Raw genomic sequence first — 21,795 nt, forward strand, 5'->3', positions numbered from 1 at the left:
CCGTCCGGGGCCCTGGGGACCTCCGGACCCCTAAAAAAAAAAAAAAAAAAAAAAATTTTTTTTTTTTTTTTTTTTTAAAGGGGGCCCCCTATTGGGTGGGGCCCCTGGGCTTGAGCCCAGTCAAGGCCAATGGTAAGTCCGGCCCTGCTTAGGACGCAAGTGCTTTGTGAATACAGCACTTGCCTCTCTAACTTACGGCGGCGTAGCGTATATGAGATACGCTACTATTGCCTAACGTTAGGCACGTCTACCTGAATCTGTCTAAATGAGTGCAAGGATGAGCAAAGGTGTTGTCCATAGCAACCAATCAGATATCTTACTTCGCTTTCTAAACTGCAGTAGCAAGCAGACATCTGAATCTGATTGGCTGCCAAGGGCAAGACCCACTTTCCCCGTCATCGGTTTTATAGAACTTTGCCGCCTGACATGTTGAAGGTCATAACATTACATTGCGTTTGTATTGGGTTACGGGACATGCCACCCTGCGTAGAATGAATCCGTGTCATTGCAGAGCTGCTCAGTTACCTCCACATTCCTTGACACCATTCCATGTGAGAGCAAAGTATTGTCCACTCCCCCCTCCCTGCCATAGGACAGGCTCCTTGCTTGTTTAAGAACAGCCAAAACCAGTTATTCGCTTTCAATAAAACGCTTCATCCAGAGTTTCTACAACCTTTGCAGCTGAACCCCCCTCCCCAAGTCTCCATTACCTGCACACATATACCTTCTATCTTCTAGATTGACCAGCAAGGAAATATGACTTTGACTGATGAGATTTTGGGTTCGCTACACCTGGCAGATAAGGTGAGTTTGTCTTATCACTCTTTTTTTTGTAATGACATTTGTGATAGAACTGTAAAGACAACATGCCTTCTCCAATGTTAAGTGCTGGGCAGGAAAAGTCAGTATCTGCCTACTGTCCTTCTCAACTTACCAGTATTTTGTAAAAAAAATTGTTGTATGGCTTACTTTTTCATTTGAAGATGTCATTGGGCAGAGATGAAGATGCAAAGTCACCAGCACGCCAAATAAATGCGTTTGTAGGTGGGGTGTTGCGCGGTGCAGCAGTATAACACAGCCCAAGTGCGATGTAAGAACGTGTATTAAAGTAACGCAAAGACAGTTCACAATGAGAAGACAGCCCCACTGGGAACACCCACGGGTCTAATAGCATGTACTGTATAGAGCAAGTTTCAGCCGAACTGACAGCACCTGTTAGGAGGGGCAGAATGTGGCCTGGCCTTCTTGTGTCCAACCAGGCCCAGGGATGGACTGGCCATTGAAACTACAGTGAGTTTCCCGGTGGGCTGATGGCTCAGTGGGCCGGCTTCAGTGACAGCGGACTGCCGCCCCCCTCCGCTCCTCTGTCTCTCCCTCTCCGCAGCGCCCACCTGGGGGTAACAAAGAAGCAGGGGGAGGACCAGAGGAGCAGGGGGGACGACAGAGGAGCATGGGGGGAGGGGACAGACAGCTGACTCAACAGCTATGGCCTGGGAGTTTCTCACTTCTGCCTAATCTTGTCCCATAAGAGGGGCACCAAACTGATTCTTTGCCCCGGGTGAAATAATGTCTAGCTTCCCCACTGGTACTGCCAGTACCAGCCGTTCTACTCTAATAAAGGAGAACGGCTAGTGAAGGGGGAGAGGGGGCTTTGGGGGGGGGGTGCGGGAGTTGTCCGGTTGCCATGGGAGAGACCTGTCAAAGTGGGCCAGTCTGGATGAAGTCCAGAGCCAAATTGTTGTCCCAGTCCAGCCCTGACCAGGCCCTACACTTTCCCTCTTCGTCAGGATTCTTTCCCTGCCAGACAGGGTACCTGTCCCTACGCTACCCACTCGAAAATGCACACCAAGCCTGGGGCAGTCAAGGCCTTAGATATGCTCTGCCTGACCCAAGATGGCTGCTAGAGTCACATGGCGCAGCAGCATCCAACCAGATAGCTTTCCCTATGACTCAGGAAACCTGTCACTGCAGATGAGCACCACCTACAATGGAGAAAGTAGACTGCACTTGCCTACACGTTTTACGTGTTTATTGTAAAGACAGTGCCACACAAAGCGTAAGACCAACCTTTCAGGGCCTCACAGGGTCCCTTTGAACTATCACTATGTTTCCTTGAGAAAGGGACCTTGGGAGGTCCTGAAACATCGATTTCTTATGCCACGTACACACAACTGTTTTTCATGACGAGAAAAATGACATTTTTTTAAATTAGTCGTGAAAAACGGTAGTGTGTAGGATCCAGAGCATTTTTCTCGACGAGAAAAATGGCTGATAAAAATTTAGAACCTGCTCTATTATTTCTTGTCGTTTTTCACGTCGTGAAATACGGCCGTGTGTACCCTTTAACGAGGGGAAAAAAAACATGCATGCTCAGAAGCAAGTTATGAGACGGGGAAATTGGCATAAGCAGCCCGCCCAAAGGGTGGCGCCATTCGAATGGAACTTCCCCTTTATAGTACCATCGTACGTGTTGTACGTCACCGCGCTTTGCTCGAGCACTGAGAGGAATCACGTCGAGAAAAACATAGTTTTTTTCCATGACATGAATAACGGTCGTGTGTACGCGGCATTATGCTTTATGTGATGCTATCTTTACAATAAACATGTAAAACAAATTAATTTAAAGTGCTGGTGGCTTTACATCTTCATGTCTGGTTTACGGCATGGCATTACCCATGGCATTCACTTCAAGCACCCATTATTAAAAGGCTGAGAACTATGAGGAGTGCTGGTTCTAAAAGGACTTTATCATCTGACAGGGGGTACTTCTGTAGCCCCCTCCTAGCGTAGGGTGCTAGATACATTTAGTTATTGAGTCCTTCTGCCATCAAGGCAGCAGTGATCGTTTGTCCTTGTCTATTCAGGGTTTCACAGGCTGGGAGTTTGATTGCTTACCCCTGCCTCTGGAAGAAGCTTCCAGAGCTTAGAGAGGGAAATGCAAATAACCTGTCCTAATATTTATGCTCCAACCAATTTCTGTATAGGAGTGCCCAGAAGGAAGCTGGAACGGTGATAAATAGTCTAAAGCACTGGTGAGCCGGGTTCCTTCTCCCCTGGAGGGTTCCAAAGCCTGAGGGTCCTTATGGTCACAAAGGATAACATTGAATGAGTTCATGGGCAGTTAAAAAAAAGCATCCAACTGCCTCTGAATGTACGTTTAGCAGCATCCCGTGTACATGGGGCCTAAGATGCATGACCTGTCAGATGCCATCACTGCTAGAAGATTGAGATGTATTACCGTATTTATCGGCGTATACCACGCACTTTTTTGCCCTGAAAATCAGGGCAAAATCGTGGGTGCGCGATATATACGCCGATACTCGCTTCCCGTGCTGTGTTTGAACCACTGCGCCGACATATACTGAGCACAGTACACTCGGGTATACTCGGGCAGGCTCGGCTCCGCTCGCGGTCACGTCCTGTGCGTCCTGTACGTCCTTTACGCGAGAGGAGCCGAGCCTGTCCGAGTATACCCGAGTGTACTGCGCTCGGTATATGTCGGCAGAGTGGTTCAAACACAGCGCGGGAAGCGGGGATTCGACTCGGAGACAGCGCGGGAGGACACCACGATGCCTGCAGAAGGACGCCAGACAGGACAAGGCCACCGATGGACGCCCTTGCAAGACACCAGAACTGTAAGTATAAAACATTTTTTTTCCCAGGAATTTCAGGGCTACATTAGGGGTGCGCGCTATACGCCAGAGCGCGTAATAGGGCGATAAATACGGTAAATCTAAAGATTCAACAATGTAATGGTGTATGCCCAGCCTTATGCCCTGTACACACGAGCGGAATTTCCGCCAGCAAAAGTCTGATGTGAACTTTTCAGCGGAAATTCCGACCGTGTGTAGGCTCCATCAGACTTTTGCTGGCGGAATTTCCGCCAGCAAAAGTTTGAGAGCAGGTTCTCAATTTTTCAGGCGAAAAAAATTCCTGTATGGAATTCCGACTGGAAAAAAAAAAACATGCATGCTTGGAAACAATTCGACGCATTAAACTTGTTTTTCTCACCTCGTCATAGTGTTGTACGTCACCGCGTTCTTAGTGCTCGAAAGTTCAGAGAACTTTTGTATGACCGTGTGTATGCAAGCCAAGCTTGAACGTAATTCCATCGGAAGAACCATCCAACTTTTTTCCGACGGAAATTCCACTCGTGTGTACAGGGCATTACAGTCTATGCAGATGGTATACCTTGGAAGACAGTGGTAATGGGACATAGACAGCTATCAAGAGATCAGTGTAGTATGTAATGTTGACTTCTTGACTGTAGCACTACCTATAATGAACTACACCGGGGCGGGTGTGTGACCAGACATTCAGCAAAGAACTATATCTGCAACCATTCCAGGAAACGAGCGAATTTTGGGCAGCTAAATTAATGCAACATAGCTTCTGACACTTGTCCACACTATTCATCGTATGGCTACCAATCTACTTTGCACATCATTTATCGTCCCTGAGTTCAGCTACAGTGCCTACAGACGATGGGATCTATACTAATGCATCAGTGACAGTGCATTAACCCCCTTCCTGCTGCATATTACCAATACCATTGCTAATTAAGCAAACTCCCCTCAGAGACTGCAGACATGATATAAGACAAGAGATGGTCAGAGACTGAGAATATGATACAAGAGATAGTTAGAGACTGAGGACATGATGCAGGCGATGCTTAGAGACTGAGGACATCATACTAAAGATGGTCAGAGACTGCAGACATGATACAAGAGATCAATGCAGTTTCACCAGTGCCCATCAAATGCAGCCTACCGCTGTGCACGTAATCACAGCATCTCTGTGCCCATAATTGCAGCCTCACTGTGTCCATAATTGCAGCCTCACTGTGCCCATAATTGCAGCCTCACTGTGCCAATGAATGCAGCCTCACTGTGCCCATAATCGCAGCCTCACTGTGCTCATCAGTGCAGCCTCTCTGTGCCCGTAATCACAGCCTCTTTGTGCTCATAATTGCAGCTTCACAGTGCCCATCAATGCCGCCTCACTGTGCCCATCAATGCCACCTCACTGTGCACATAATCGCAGCCTCTCTGTGCCCATAATCGCAGCCTCTCTGTGCCCATAATCGCAGCCTCTCTGTGCCCATAATTGCAGCCTCTCTGTGCCCATAATCGCATCCTCTCTGTGACCATAATCGCAGCCTCTCTGTGACAATAATCGCAGCCTCTCTGTGCCCATAATTTTAGCCTCCCTGTGCCCATAATTGCAGCCTCACTTTGCCTATGAGTGCAGACTCACCATAGCCTTCCCTGGATCACACAGCGGACTTCTCCCGCAGCACTGTGTGTCAGGGAGCTGGGTCTGTGTGTGTGGTGTCGTATCAAGGTCCTGCCCCCCTAGACCAGCTTGTATGATAGGTGGAACACTGATTAAATCTGCTACCACATGAGCCGGTCTAGGGGGGGGGGGGGGGGGGGGGCGGGACATTGTCACAGCGCTGCCCAACACACACACACAGACCCAGCTCCCTGACACACAGCGCTCCCGCCGTTGTGTGACAAACAAGAGGAGGAGGTGGGAGGGGAGTGCTGCAGCCGCAGATCAAGGCGGCCTGTAGCGTGGCCTCTACTGCGCCCCCCTTCCTCCAGGAAATGGTCCCGCCCAGAGCATCCATCCCTTCTGCCCATCCCTTGTACCGGCCCTGTTTAGGGGCCTCGATCTTCTGTCCGTGGTGACTTATGTCATGAGCACAAAACAGCTCCATATTACTAGGCCGCTAACAAAATGCCTCAACAGTTTGCTAATGCAGAGACTGAATGGTAATATTTAAATTTATGGTGGTACTTTAAAGGCCATTGCCATGAGATACTGTACTTGTAGGCTACCGTTACTGACCTTTCTTCAAAAATGCCAGTTCCTTGGCTGTCAAGCTGACCCTTTGACTTCATTACTTAAGTCACTGACCCAGAACTTAGATCACTTAAGTGGGGTAAAGGCCTGCTTTAATTATCTGACCGTTCAGCTTTAATAATGTAATCACCGGACTAAGTTTAATTTTAGGTCAAATTTTACTACGCTCTCTTCCTCGTGTTTCTTTCTCTTTGAACTTTCTTAAGCAACTATGCAGAAAATGCTGAAGCTACAAATACATTCATGCTAAGAAATACACCTAAAGCACAAAAGAAAAACAACACCTTACACCAAGGGCCTATTCTCATTTCCATGCTACCATAAATATCTGGAATTTTAATGCCCGGCACTCGGTGTGTTGCTTTACAATGCCATTCGTAATCAGTACGCTCCATTCATTATCATACCCATCGATGGCAGTTTCTGCCAATGCACAACGCATGGTATTGCACCATAGAGGTATATACCAATGCCCTCTCACTCTGTCTCTCGCTATTTCTCGCTGTTGCACCCTCTCCCTCTTTTTTTGCCCTCTCATTCTTTCTCCTTCTTTCCTTCTCTCTCTCCCTCTTTCTCCCTCTCTTTCTTGCGCTCTTTGCCTCTTTCTTGCCCCCTCTCTCTCTTCCTCTTTCTCACTCTGTATGTCTCTCGCTCTCTCTATCTCTCACTCTCTCTTGCGCACTCTTCCTTTTTCTTGCCCTCTCTCCTTTCTCCCTCTCACTCTGTGTCTCTCTTTCTCGCTCTTGCACCCTCTCCCTCCTTTTTTGCCCTCCCATTCTTTCTCCATCTCCCTCTCTTTCTTGCGCTCTCTCTCTCTCTCTTTCTTGCCCCTCTCTCTCGTTCTCCAACATCATTTATCCAAATTGTTTATTTTTTATTTGTTAAATACTTAATTTAAGGTATGCAACAGGACAGTTTGTATTCAATGATAACCGTCAAGAGTAGTATATTATACGTGTAAAAACAAGGGGTAAATAGGACCACATAAATGCTGTTCAAGTTCCCTCACGATAACATACAACACCTAAAGACTGGGAGTGGCATCCATGGCAAATATAACTTGCATTGTGATGGGAGTCAGATAGGGGAATATGATGGACATGTAAACAGATGCCTCATACACACAACCAGGATTCCCGACGGGAAAAGATCCGTCGGAAATCCTGGGGGAAAAACTGAAAACCTGCTCTAACTTTTCCCCCGTACACACGAGAGGATTTCCCATCGGGAAAACTCTGATAAGAGGTTTGGTCGGGAATCTCGACCGTGTGTTTGCTCCATCGCAGTTTTTCCCATGCGAAAACTGCCGGGAAAAAGTCAGGTGGGCATCCTGGCGGGAAAAAAGAGAGCAGGTTCTTTTATTTATTTATTTTTGGCGTTTTTTGTGCAGTTTTGCATTGTAAAAATTGCCATTGGGAAACCAGGCCGTGTGTAGGAGGCTACAGAGAAGAGAGCACAGACAGATAGGTCAGGGGTCAAGTTCTGGGGGAAAAAGTGTGGGAACTCCTACCCAAGATCCACTCCCCCACCAAAAAAAAAAAAAAATGATACGCTCATATGCATAATTACTAAGCCGCATGTTTTTTTATTTTTTCGATCCACTGTACCTTAGTAATCCTTTATGTTACTGGCCGCTTCCTGTATATGGATTCATCAGGTAGTGTATTCCGTCACTTCCTCGATGCCGCAATGTCTCCTGGGAGCTTTTGTCATTGTTCCCAGGAGACATTGCGGAGGTCTGCCGCGAGTTATCGCGGGATTTAGAAAGAACTTTAAGCAAGTTGAACAATGACAAAAGCTCCCAGGAGACATTGCGGCAATGAGAAAGTGACGGAATACCCGCACACTACCCGATGAATCCATATACAGGAAGCTGCCAGTAACATTAAGGATTACTAAGGTTCGCCTGCCCCTGACAGTGACTCGAGCTGGGCATCGCCGCTTAGTGAAGGATTGGCTCGGCTGCTCTAGTCCTGCAAAGGGAACTCAGTTCCTGCTGTGAAAAAAGTGCAGGAACTTCATTCCCACGCGTTCCCGCAGGACTTGAGCCCTGAGATAGGTGCATAACTACTACAAGGTGAAGGTTTACACAAAAAACCTCATATGGTATAGGGCAGTGGTCTCCAAACTGTGTCCCGGGGGCCAGATATGGCCCTTTGCTTGCATCTATCTGGCCCCTGTGGCACTATTTTTATTCACTGATACCAACAATGGGCATAATTACCCCCTCCCCCCCCCCCCCCCCACTGACACTAATGAAGTGGCAGAATTCCTCCCAATGACACCAACGACTGGGAACAAATTTCTCCTAATGGGACCCAGTGACACCAATGATAGCTGTTCCTCCTAAAGATAATGCATTATTTCTTCCTACTCTTCTACTCCCACTGGCCACAATCCGTCTGAAAGACAGTAAACTGGCCCTTTGTTTAGAAAGTATGGAGACCCCTGGTATAGGGCAACCATGCCCAGGCCTCAAGGCAGTTGCACCAAATGGTCTGAGCATACAAGGCAGCATTTTTCTTGATTTTAGAGAGAAAAGTCTCAACACACTGGGTGTCTAGAAAAAGGGAGAAAGGGGGAGAAGAAGAAGAAGAAAAATAAAATAAAGGAAAAGGAAGGTTGGGGAGCACTGACGGGGTCGACTGGTCAAGGAGACAGATTCCCATAGAGGAGTAATCTCAATTTAAGAGTAGGTCAAATATTAATTTGAGTCAAAACCCAATAAAACTATTCTGTTCCTCCATCCTGTCCCTGAGGCAGTGGTCAGGGCTTCCATCTGTTGGAAAACCATTGCGACACTGTAGGTGGGGAATGGGGATTGTTGTTTCCACGTCCTGGGGATGCATGTTTCAACAAGGACTTAGGGCATCTCTTGCTGGACATAGGTGTTAAATTTAGAAGCACTGCAGCTGGGTTGTCAGAAGTGAAATATCTGAAAACTTGGGAACGATCTGCAGGACCTTTTGCCAAAAAGGGCGGAGCTTTGAACAGTCCCAGAAGATATGGAGTATTGTACCAGCCTGGGAACCACATCGCCAGCATAACGAGCTGTGAGTGGGGAATAGCGACGCTAATACTGACAAGGTCCGATACAAATATGTCAGGGTTTTAAATGTAATCTCCTGGCATTTACTGCAAAGGGAAGGCTTGTGAACAAAACGGAGTATCCAGTTCTTTTGGTCCTGTGAGCAAGAGAGGGTGGCTATGTTCCTACTGTAGCACCCTCCTGCTAGGCTGCTTAATTTTGGCTATGCTAATTTTAGTTTTTTTCTGGCTCTCCTATAATCAGCAGAGCAGAGTTGATTGCATTGGGCTGCCCTGGGTTCTGCATGCTGAAGGTTTGTATGCATCCCTCGGTTTTCTGGAGATTTCCAGAATATAGTGGGTGGGAGAGTTAAATAGGCAGCCTAAATATTTATGCAACCCCAGCCAATCCCTGGATAGGTGTGTTAAGATGGTGGCTGGGGTGTGTATAAATAGTCTGGAACCCATTTAGCATGGTTCTTTCCCTGGAGAAGTTCTCAGAGCTGTCAGCCTTCCAGGCCGTCCAGCTGAAGGTCCAGCCTGCTCATCAGGATCCCAACCATGCTGAGAGGGCCTGCACAGCCACAATCTTATCAGGGGTTAAAGAGGGGTGCCACTGAATACCTAACTTGAAAGTTCACAGGGGAGTCTGCTAGAGGAACTCTGAATACTGTCCGAAAAGGAAAGAATTTTAGCGACTGTTGCTTCTATCACCCACTTTTGTACAAAGTAAAAGGCATCCCTGGCATGGGACATTGCTAAAGGTGCCTCAGTGTTGTCCACTTGTTGTCCCACTGTTAAAGGGACTGTTCTGCAGAAATACTTGAAGGAAGAGTTTCCTCGTTGTTCCTGTTAGTAATATGAGGAACTCCACAGCTTCCTGAACCCTATCCAAGTTTTGCTGCAATAAACCTTAAAAAAGGCAGCCCTTATGGACTGTGTTTTCTGGACTCAGAAGTATGAAGTTGCTGTTTGCTCGGGAATAGAACCTATGACTTTAAATCAGCGGCCGTAATGAAGGGTAGTGCTACACTACATACAGTGGAACCATAGAGAATGAACGTAGGGGGGACAAGAGAGGGCCCCACCCCCTCAGGAACCATAGCAGGCCAAATGCCCTGAACATGGGGGGGCTTTGGGGCAAGGGCCATCCCATGTTGATAGGGACAAGGGCCCCTTCCCCACAGCCCTGGCTGGTGGTTGTGGGGGTTTGCGGGTGGGGAGCTTAATGGAATCTAAAACCCCACTTTAACAAGGGGGCCCCGAAATCCTTCCCCCCACCCCAAAGCACTTTGTTTCCATGTTGATGGGGACATGGACCTCTTCCCCACAACCCTGGGCGGTGGTTGTGGGGGTCTGTGGGCACCCCCCTACCCCAAAGCACCCCCCATATTGAGGGCATGTGGCTTGGTATGGTTCAGGAGGGGGGGCGCTCACTCATCTCCCCACTTTCCATGACTGCCGGGCTGCATGCTCAGATAAGGATCTGTTATGGATTTTGGGAGAGACCAAAAGATGCTTTTTTTTTTTTTTGGTGTGAGGTTCCCCTTAACCGCATATTTCCCTAATTTGCTGTCTATACAGCTGTGCCGAGAGCAAGCGCTGCTTGCGATCGAGAGGTTTCGGATCATGTGACTGCCATGACAGCCAATCATGATGGTCACATGATCTTAAGTCCCACCTCCCAGCATCATAAACCTCCTAAAGGTGCCCGGAGGCGCCATTGCAACAAGACTAAAATCCATACCATACCCAAAGTGCCTGATATTGATTGGGGGGGAAACCCCCACGTTGTTTTTCTTTTTCTGAATTTCTATTGCCGGCATTCTTTCATTTACATTTCAGCTCTCAGTGGGGAAGCCCACTGACAACTGATGAGTTATCTGTTGTTAAGCTCTGCCTCCCCCCTAGTGCCACATTTGGCACCTTTTGGGGGGAGCGGGTACCTGTTTTTGACAGGTAGTACCTGTCCTTACTTCGGAGAAATCTTGCCGTGGCGAGATCCCTTGGAAGTTCACCCCCTTCTCCTTCCCCCGCCATTGGGCCATTCAAAAAGCACAGTAGAGAACCGGTTTCCCTTACAGCGATGGCGGTGGCAGCACCCGGGAGCCGATGGAAACATCCGCTGGGGTACCGGGACAGGTAATATAAAAGTATGTGTAGCTGCTGACTTAATTTTTTTGCTGGGGAGGGGGGACGACGACGACTTTGCTTTAAGGATGTGGTGGCCAGCTTCCCTGCCCGCTCCTTAAAAACAAGCTATTCTCCACACAGAATTCGAATCGGTTGATCATTTTTCGACCGACCCGAATTCGAATGGTTCCTAAAATTTGGAATTCATTAGAAAATAATAAACAATTTTACAAAAGGCAACGAAACTAATTCCGAAACAAATCAACGAAACAAAATTAGTAACATAACAAATCTATCCAAAACAAAATAAATGTTTCCGTTCTGCACATGTCTAGTGTCACTTTAACCTACCAGCATGTCTTTGGAGTGTGCAAATCAGTGCTTTATGCTCCATTGAGCAGATGCACATACAGTCAGGGCCGTCTTTACCACAGGGCAAAAGGGCCACTGCCCCGGGCCCAGTCATTGTTGTGGGGCCCCAAGGCAGCTTCCCCTTGAGCCTGCACTGTCCACAAATAGTTGATATGTATGTAGCGCCTGGCTACTGTCATAGCAGGTGCTGCTGAAAATTTAGAGGGGGTCAGAGAGTTAGTCTCATGTTTATTTGGTTAGATTTAGAGCCTCTGCTTCAGCTCTGGCTGTACTGTGTGTCCATGTTTGTTGTCTGGGGAACGTCACACCCCCAGACAGTAGATGGCAGCAGTGAGGTCAGGGTCGTGTGGATGCTTCTCCTCCGCAGCCAATCAGGAGGGTTGATTGCCTCGCTGTGCATGCTGGGGAGAAGTATTTAGGGGGCAGATGCCACTGGTTGGGGTCGTTGTCCCCGCCGACATCCGCCTGGGCAGTCGTCCCACCACCCCTGTGTGTGGCCCTCCTGGCCGGGGTGTGTGTTAGAGTGTTCCTGGCTCCAGGACCACGTTGGTCCAGAGCAACTAATCTACCTGTAGGCCCAGTGGGTAGACTGGGTCTGCAATGTGCAAGTGGTCCTGTGCTGTCCGTCCCGAGGGAGGAAGCTGACCGATGAGGAACCTGTCCGGGAGATACCGAGCACGAGGCTGGTATCTCAGGAGAGGCCTGTTGCTTCATCGAAGGACACATCGTTCTGAGAGGCTGAATGATGGTCGCCTATCAGTCCCAAAATCACCAAAGCTGTTTGAAGGAGATCCGGGTGCTAAATCCAGTTTGAGAAGGATTTCGGACCAAGAATATCTCCACTCTTTGGGAAGGTCCATGGCAGGGACTTTGCTAAAGCTCTGAGTGACACCCTGGCTGCTAAGCTGTAGTGTTGCTCAAGAATATTCGTATTGCGAATATTCGTTACGAATATTGCATATTCGAGTATTCGCGAATAACTCGAATATCACGGTCAAAATTCGCTATTACGAATATTCGTATTTTTTCAAATTTATTTTTAAAACAGATCACATCCTAGTGATCTCCATCAACGTCTAAAAGCATTGCTGGTATGATTAGAGACCCTGGGCCGAGTAGCTGAGGCGATCCTTTTATGTTGACGAATATTCGCGAATACTTTCCCCGCCCTTCTTTTGCATCAGAGCCAATCAGAGTTCTCCTACCACAGTTGTCAGAGGTTAGCAACCTCCATAGCAACCAATAGGAACCTGCCTGCACGACCAGTATATAAGATCACTCCCAGCAGTATTTCAGTGCAGATTCACAAGGTGGCTAGAGAGAGTGGAGTGTTTCTGTGCGATCTTAGAGCTTAGAGCATTGTGCTTCCCATAGTGCTTTCAGTTCTGAGTTTCCTGCTTCTATATAACTAACTGCTTTTTTCAAAGCAAAAGACCCAACAGCTTTTCTAAAAGCTCAGATTTGTGTTGTTTTGTCCAGATTAGTGTAGCTTAGTGTTAAATAGATTTCTGTGTAGTTAGTGTAAGTGTACATTTCTTTAAGGTAGCTTAGTTTAGTGTGTGTTTAGTCTCTGTGTTTTGTGTATTAAAAAAAAAAATTAGCTTTAGTTTAGTCATATAAGTTTGTGTAAGTAGAGTTAGTGTTTAGTGCATATTAGTTTAGTATTTGTAGTCCTCGTCCTTGTCTGCGTCCTTCATATGCATACGCAAAATTAGGGCTGCTTTTACATGGTGTAAAGTTAGTACACCATGTAAAAGCAGACCTTTCTGTCCAGCGACGCGATTTTTTTTAAAAAAAAATTAAATTTTGAATTTTTTTCCCGCCGTATTTTTTTTTTCCCGACGTAACTTTATTGACCCGTCGCAATCCACAAAGCTCGGCGTAACGTAATTTCGCGCTATGCACGTCGGGAAAATGACGTCACGAGCATGCGCAGTACGGCCGGCGCGGGAGCGCGCCTAATTTAAATGGGAATCGCCCCCATTTGAATAGGAACGCCTTGCGACGGCGGAATTTAAGTTACACAGCCCAAAATTTCTAGGTAAGTGCTTTGTGGATCGGGCACTTAGGTAGAAATTTTAAGGCAGTGTAACTTAAATGGAAAAAATTAAGTTAGGCAGGATCTTTGTGGATTTGGCCCTTAGTTCCTGTTTAGTAGCTGTCCGTGTCGTAGTCTACGTCTTTGTCCGTGTAAAAAAAAAAAAAAAAAGTTTTAGGTGTAGTAGTTTTATTCTAGTAGCTGTCTACGTCTTTGTCTGCGTCTTTGTCTGCGTGCCTGTCTTGCTAAAAAAACAAAAAACACTCCTTTCTCACATTCCCCCCCCCCCAATAAAGTTTACCCCCCCCCACATCAGCAAGCTGTCCAGGCATGCTGGGAGTTGTAGTTTTGCAACAGCTGGAGACACACTGTTTGGGAAATACTAATATCTGATCTTATATCCTAACTTTTAAACTAGTCTAAAATGCAGTTAAAGATAATGAAATAACAGTGGTGAAATTACTTACACTAATCAGCAGTTTTTCCTCACTGGATGAAAAGTTACTCCCCACCATCTTCGCTGGGCAGCACAAAATAGCGATCTGAAAATCGACTGGCAAAGATCCAGGAAATGATCTCCGTTCTCGCGTGTTCTTAGCGCGCATGCGCGGATGAGAATTTCGCAATCAATTTCGCATTAGCGAAATTTTGCAAAAAATTTTTTTTGGATAAAATATCACGAATATTCGATTTTAACGAATATTTCACGAATATTCGTCTATATGTTCGTGATATATCGCGAAATCGAATATGGCGTATTCCGCTCAACACTACTAGGCTGGTGAGAGAGGCCTATCCAGGTGCACTGTACCCACTCTGGCTAGAGTGGCGAAGAAAGTTGTCGTAGGAAGCAGGACTGTTTCCAGAAACCAGTTAACCCTGAATCCGCCATCTTCCATTTCTTCTATTCCTTCTCCTATTACTATCTTTACCATTTTACCCCGTTGGGTAATAAAGCACAGAAAAGACATCGGCAGTGTGGACATTAAAGGAGTTGTAAAGGAATTTTTTTTTTTTTTGCTGAAATGACTGTTTACAGGGTATAGAGACATAATAGTTAACTGATTCCTTTTAAAAATTATTAAAAATAGATCTACCTGCAGTTTCTAGTTTCGTTTTTGCATGTTGTTTCCTGCTTCTGTGATGTACAGAGCCACAGAGCCAATACAGGGCAGTGATGGTTTGGAAAACGAAACTGATTGGTGCTGTGGGGTTTTAGACACACAGGCCCAGATTCAGATAGGAGATACGACGGCGTATCTCCTGATACGCCGTCGTATCTCTAAGGCCGGCCGGTCGTATCTATGCGACTGATTCATAGAATCAGTTACGCATAGATATGCCTAAGATCCGACAGGTGTAAGTGACTTACACCGTCGGATCTTAGGCTGCAATTCCAGACCGGCCGATAGGTGGCGCTTCCGTGTCTTTTACGCGTCGAATATGCTAATGAGCATTTACGCCGATTCAGAAGCGAACGCCCGCCGCTTTTTTTTTACGTCGCTTGCGTTCGGCTTTTTCCGGCGTATAGTTACCCCTGCTATGTGATGCGTATCCTATGTTAAGTATGGCCGTCGTTCCCGCGCTGAGTTTTGAATTTTTACGTCGTTTGCGTAAGTCGTTCGCGGATACGGATGGACGCAATTTACGCTCACGCCGAAACCAATGACGTCCTAGCGATACTACACTCCCCCTAGCCGCGGAATTTGAATTCCGCCGGGGGAGTTACGATACGCCGCCGCAAGTTTTGAGGTAAGTGCTTTCTGAATACAGCACTTGCCTCAAAAAATTGCGGCGGCGTAACGTAAATCAGATAGGTTACGCGGATCTAAAGATCCGCTAACCTATCTGAATCTAGCCCAATGTAATCACACCTCCTTGATTAGTGACCACAGAGAGAAAGCTCCCAGCACTGTGGTTATCAGGAAACAGACAACCAGGAAGTGTGGAGATCAGAGAAGAATTACAGCAACTTGAGAGCAAAAACGAACAATGAGGACATGAAAACAGCACTGCATTAAGGTAAAGGAAGCTATTAAGATAAAAAAAAAAAATTTCCTTTACAAACCCTTTAACTTTATTACAGCTCTCATCCAGTACCTTAGACAGAAGAAAAGATAGGGGTAACGTGCCACCCAAATCAAACCAGCAGCTCCTTCGGGGGTAGTGCTACATGTAGATTCAGGAGGGCCCAAGAAAATGTTTGCCCGGGGTCCAATCAATATTAAAGACGGCCCTGTATACAGTGCAAATATAGCCTAATATTATAGAGTCAGCATGGAATAAATTACACTATAATACTATAGTATACTCTATTTGCACCTTTTTTTTATATACTCTTATTTTTTTCGGATATGTGGTGGAATGAGGCATGGGAATACCTTCAGTTTTATAATGCTATGTACAGATTAATGTTACAGTTATTGTTCAGAATGTGTACACACTACAAATACACCATTGTTTCCTTGTACGCTGTATTGTCACGTTGTGATTAATGATAAATTGCAGCTCCGAGCACATATAAATAGCGTCTGTAAATGACTCGCTCTTCACTTCTTAGGTAAATAATGGGCAACACAGTTTTACGTCACTGTGCTAATTAGAGGTGAGCTCCAGGCAAACAGCCAAATATACAATTGAAATATATAAAAGGGAACTGTGTATCTGCCAAGCTTTTGTTGCTATACAGAACACTGCCAGACAGCACAGCAGGCTGATGACCTGACTTTTTTCTGCTGCCGTTACCCAGCACAGCTAGGTCTCTTCCCCGCCCCCTGCCTGTGATTGGACAGTTAGGCTGCATTCACACCTGAGCGTCAAAACGCCCGACGCCGGGCGCTTCTGCCGCTAGAGGGGAGAATTCCCATTGCTGTCTATGGAGATGGTTCACATCTCATAGAATGCCTGTCGCCTAAAAAAAGTCCCGGACCCTTTTTTTCAGGCGACAGTGGCGTTTTCCCATTGACAGCAATGGGAAGACTTTTGTAAAAAAAAAAAAAAATTGAAAGTTTCACACCCGCGCCAAAATACGCCGCTACCGCCGAACGCGGCTGTCGCTCAGGTGTGAATGGGGTCTTACAGAACAGCTACAGATTGACCAATCATCTCTTTGCTCTCTTCACCTGTGAAACATGATCCTTGTCAGGAGGGGCATAACTGCAATTCATGAGACCCCATAGCAAAACTTTGATGTACTCCCCCCTTCCATCCCCAACCTCGTGTGTGTGTGTGTGTGTGTGTGTGTGTGTGGCACCTGCAGTGTCATTTGAGACAACAGTCACTTGAAGACCAAGCCTTTTCTCAAACTTTTTGTTTTTCATTATTTTTTGCTAGAAACTGACTTAGTATCGCCAAACATTATATATTTTTTTTTTAGCAGAGACCATAGAGAATAAAATGGCGAGCATTGCAATTTTTTATGTCGCACGGTATTTGCGCAGCGTTTTTTCAAATGCAATTTTATGGGAATAATTACACTTTAATTTGTATTTATTTTTTAATTATTGATTTAAAATGTTAAAATATTAAATTAAAATTAATAAAAAAATCAATAAAAAAAATATTTAAATGTCAAATCTGTGAGTGAAACCACAGCAATTATATTAGTGTTTGCTTCCAAACAACACCTGTCCTTGTTTTGGTGTCTCGTCCACTATAAATTGTCTTTTACCTACAGAAACAGTCCATTGTCCTAGACAAAGCTGGCCTTCTGACTCTGGCATTCCACCAGAACACAACGACATTATTCCACCGATGTATGGACACAGATATCATTGTACAGACTTGCTGGGATGGTGGGCAGCACAACATATGTACAGTAGACGGGGTCATATACAATACGTATCTGTGTATTGGCTATTGCGTGTTATATGGACAAAATTCAAATCAGTTAGAACTGTTTTCTTTAAAGAGAACCTGTCATATGAAATTAAAATAATCTTCAGTTCGCTTTGGGGAACTTCTTTCTGAAAGATCTGTGAGTTTTTGCATTAAAGTGTATCTGCAGGTCATTCTCAACCTTTTATTTTCCAATAATTTTTATTGTAGTAAGACACAAAGAGTTACAAACATTTGTTTAAGACAGAGGCTTGGATAAAACACAATAGAAAACTATATATGTGTAAAGAACAGCACACTGGGCCAGATCCACAGCCCCGCAGCGCAACGTAATTTAACCGATTTAAGTTACACTGCCGCAAATTTCCTAAGTTAGGTATCGATCCACAACACACTTACCTGGAAATTTGCGGCGGTGTAACTCAAATCCGTCCGGCGCAAGGCGTTCCTAATCTAATGGGGCGAGTCCCATTTAAATTAGGCGCGCTCCCGCGCTGGACGTACTGCGCAAGCTTGTGACGCAATTTTCCCGACGTGCTTTGCGCGACGTTCCGTATTCCCGTACGGCTTACGCAATAGACGTAAAATTTTAAAATTTGACGCGGGAAAGACGGCCATACTTTGCACAGCAGTACGCCTGCTGTGTAAAAGTAGGGCTGCTTTACAAAAGTGTAACTAAGCTGATGGGAAACTAACGTAGCGGCGACGTAGCGAACGCGAAAAAGCTTTGAGGATCGACGTAACTCCTCATTAGCATACCCAACGCGTAATTTCAACGCTGAATGCCCCCAGCGGCGGTCGCGGTACTGCATCTTAAGATCCGGCAGTGTTAAACTATTACACCTGCCGGATCTTCTGTCTATCTCTTGGAAACTGATTCTGTGGATCAGTTCCAAAGATAGAAACAGGGATACGCCGGCGTATCCCTTTTGAGGATCTGGCCCACAATGTTGTAGCATAAAGATCAGTACACAATGCAGGACCCTTGTCTTTATACTTATTTAACATACCAGAATGGGGCTAGAACCCATTTGGCTTCAGAGTAAGAGGGCCCAGTAATGGATAACTGCAATGTGCATAACCCAAAAAACGATGGTCAATAGGGAGCTATACTATGTTGCCAAAAGTATTGGGACACCTGCCTTTATACGCACATGAATTTTAATGGCATCCCAGTCTTAATCCGTAGGGTTCAATATTGAGTTGGCCCACCCTTTGCAGCTATAACAGCTTCAACTCTTCTGGGAAGGCCGTCCACAAGGTTTAGGAGTGTGTCTATTGGAATGTTTGACCATTCTTCCAGAAGGGCATTTGCGAGGACAGTTCTTCCACCTCAAAATTGTTCATCCATGTCTTTGTGGACCTTGCTTTGTGCACTGGTGCGCAGTTATTTAGGAACAGGAAGAGGCCGTCCCTAAACTTTTCCCACAAACTTGGGAGCATGAAATTGTCCAAAATGTCTTGGTATGTTGATGCCTTAAAGCGGTTGTAAACCCGCATTAAATTTTTTATTTTTTTTACACCTGCAAGGAAAAAGCCATAACGAGCTAGTATGCACCGCATACTTACCTCGGAACGAGGTAGGGAACTTACCTGGTCCACGCCGAGCATGTCTTCCGGGTATCGCTGCTCCAGTGCTGTGATTGGCTGGAGCGGCGATGACGTCACTCCTGCGCATGCGCGCGGGAGATTTCCTTTCCGGCATGGGTCGGCAGGGCCGGCCCTTCAGCCGAGGATCCCCCCTGCGCATGCGCCGCTGCAATCAGCGGCGCTTTGCAGGGGGAATATCTCCTAAACCGTAGAGGTTTAGGAGATATTCTTTATACCTACAGGTAAGCCTTATTATAGGCTTACCTGTAGGCAAAAGTGAAAAAAGTGGGTTTACAACCACTTTAAGAGTTTCCTTCACTGGAACTAAGAGGCCAAGCCCAATCCCTGAAAAACAACCCAGCACCATAATCCCCCCCTCCACCAAAAGCAAGGTTCATAAACCTACGGCACTTCAGATATTTAAAGGGGTTGTAAAGGTTCATGTTTTTTCACCTTAATGCATCTTATGCATTAAGGTGAAAAAACATCTTCCCATCACTGGCCCCCCAGCCCCGCCGTTTTACTTACCTAAACCCTGTAAAGTCCCGCGTCGCAAATGCGCTCTTCCTTTTCTCTGTCTTCTCGGCTCTTCATTGAATAGATGGATAGCAGCGCAGCCATTGGCTCGCACTGCTGTCAATTAAATCCAATGACGCGGGGGGCGGGGCCGAGTTCTTCAATTGGCAGCTAAGGACGCCGAATTCCGGACTCGGGAGCGTGCACGCAAGGTAACCCCTTTGGGAGAACACATCCCAGAGGGGGTTATCAGAAGCGGGGAGAAGCCGAGACAGCCGCCGAGGGACCCCAGAAGACGAGACTCGGGGCAACAAAACGAGCTGCACAGTGGAGGTAAGTATGACATGTTTGTTATTTAAAACAAAACATTTTTGAAGCTTTAGTATCCCTTTAAGCCAAGGATCCAAAATCTTATCACATCTGGGTTGCTTATCTTGTAGAATGCTGGAAAGTTTTTCATGGAGCACAATCCATAAAAGTTTATTCTTGGTGGCAGCTATAGGAACTACTGAAGATTTCAATGCCTTGGCAATCATGGTTTTCACTGCCAAAACCATAAAATATATGAAAGTCTGGGTGTGCTTAAGGATATCTGCAATTGGTTTGATCAGGAGCGATGTTCCTGCATTTTTGGGTATGTTGACTACTTTCTCAAACCTTTTTACCCTAGAGGAACTCCTAAAGTAATTTTCATGTCTTGGGGAACTCTTACTAAAACCATTTCATCGGGGGTCAATAGGAAAATGCCCCTTACACTGGTGGTCAGTATTAAGAATGCCCCCCTTTCAGTGGTGGTCTGAGTGCCAACCTTGGAGACACCTAAAAAGATCATTGGTAATTTGGTATCATACTGCTGGCTTTGTTAAGTGGCCCTGGCCCGAAATTATGAGGGCACCATCAGCCACAGCTCAAGGAACCAATACCACCCCTGGTTGAGAAATGCTCTTCCAGGCAAATCCTTTTTTTTTTTTTTTGGATAGAGAAAAGGAGGGGTATAACTCCTGTCCGATTCTTTTTTTGCCATCTGTGTCCCATTGTAGATATTTCCCTTCACTTCCTGTCCTATAGCCAAACAGGAAGTGAGAGGACAGCTCTGCAAATTAGGCAAATCTCTTGGGGCCAGAACTAGTGTCCCCATTGGAAGAATTCCCCTCTATTACTTTTCTGGGGACAACCCAAAATGTGTGTTTTCTTTCTTTTAACTTTTAATGATAATGGTAATCAGGACTAATAGAGAGTGGGAATGTCATTTGCCTTTAGTTTTACTTTAATAAAGTTCCAATGTTATCAGCTGTAAGCTAACTTTCGTTGTTTCTGATTTCCTATAGACTGGTGCTTGGGGAACGTTGGGCACGATTAAGCCTTTGAAGAATTTTGAACCTGAGCTCAATGTAGACAGACTCAATGACATCCTTACAAATAAAGGTAACTTTTTTTTTATCTGTGAGCTACTAGTGACTACAGTATATGAGGAGAATAAACATTGTGCACTATTGTTTTATAACCTGTGAACTCTCCTTACTTGGTCATGTTGGCCCAAGCTTCTTGGAGTAGATTCACGATTACTTCCAATGGTCAATGGGATCCACAAAACAGGTCTGACCTGCCTCCTCCTACCACTCCTGTCTCGCTATCAGATCCAAGTGTATAGAAGTGGTTAAATGATAAGATAAATAAAAAATTAAATACAATTTAAAACCTAACCATGGGCTGAACCCAAGAGCAGTGGTGGCTGGTGCTCAAAATTTTTTGGGGGGCGCAAACAAACTGAAAAAAAAAACATCAATTGCAGCCTCACTGTGCCCATCAAACGCAGCCACTGTGCCCCATTAAATGCAGCCACTGTGCCCCATTAAATGCAGCCACTGTGCCCCATTAAATGCAGCCACTGTGCCCCATCAAACGCAGCCACTGTGCCCCATCAAACGCAGCCACTGTGCCCCATTAAACAAAGCCACTGCTGTGCCCCATCAAACGCAGCCACTTCTGTGCCCCATCAAACGCAGCCAGTTTGCCCCATCAAACGCAGCCAGTTTGCCCCATCAAACGCAGCCAGTTTGCCCCATCAAATGCAACCAGTTTGCCCCATCAGACGCCACCAGTTTGCCCCATCAAACGCTGCTAGTCTGCCCCATCAAACGCTGCTCGTCTGCCCCATTAAATGCTGCCAGTGTGCCCCCCTGCCCTTTGTTCTGCACATTGACACCTTTTTCTATTTTTTTGCGCCACGTGTTCCTCACTGAAAACTTTTTATGTGTGTCTTTTTCACTCGCTAAGGATGACAGGTCTTTTGACCTGCCCTGAACTCTAGGTGGAAGTTGTGTGGCCCTTAGGTTCCTTCCTCTTCTGACTGGTGGTCTCTCTTTGAGAGAACCCCTTACCTAGCACTCAGTGGTCAGCTTTGGCTATTCACG

The 21,795-nt window shown here is 46.1% G+C and overlaps 1 protein-coding gene across 1 annotated transcript in view; it reads left to right on the forward strand.

Moving 5' to 3' along the window:
- The first annotated feature begins 614 nt into the window (after positions 1-614).
- The window catches only part of ANXA9 (annexin A9), a 48,318-nt gene continuing 27,137 nt past the window's right edge, over positions 615-21,795 (forward strand). The window contains exons 1-2 of the mRNA XM_040332386.1: positions 615-804; positions 20,710-20,806. Of these exons, the coding sequence (XP_040188320.1) occupies positions 757-804; positions 20,710-20,806 (145 nt within the window). The 5' untranslated portion in view covers positions 615-756. The remainder of the gene's footprint in view (positions 805-20,709; positions 20,807-21,795) is intronic.

This window comes from Rana temporaria, chromosome 13 (genome assembly GCF_905171775.1).
Source record: "Rana temporaria chromosome 13, aRanTem1.1, whole genome shotgun sequence".
Lineage (NCBI taxonomy): Eukaryota > Metazoa > Chordata > Amphibia > Anura > Ranidae > Rana > Rana temporaria.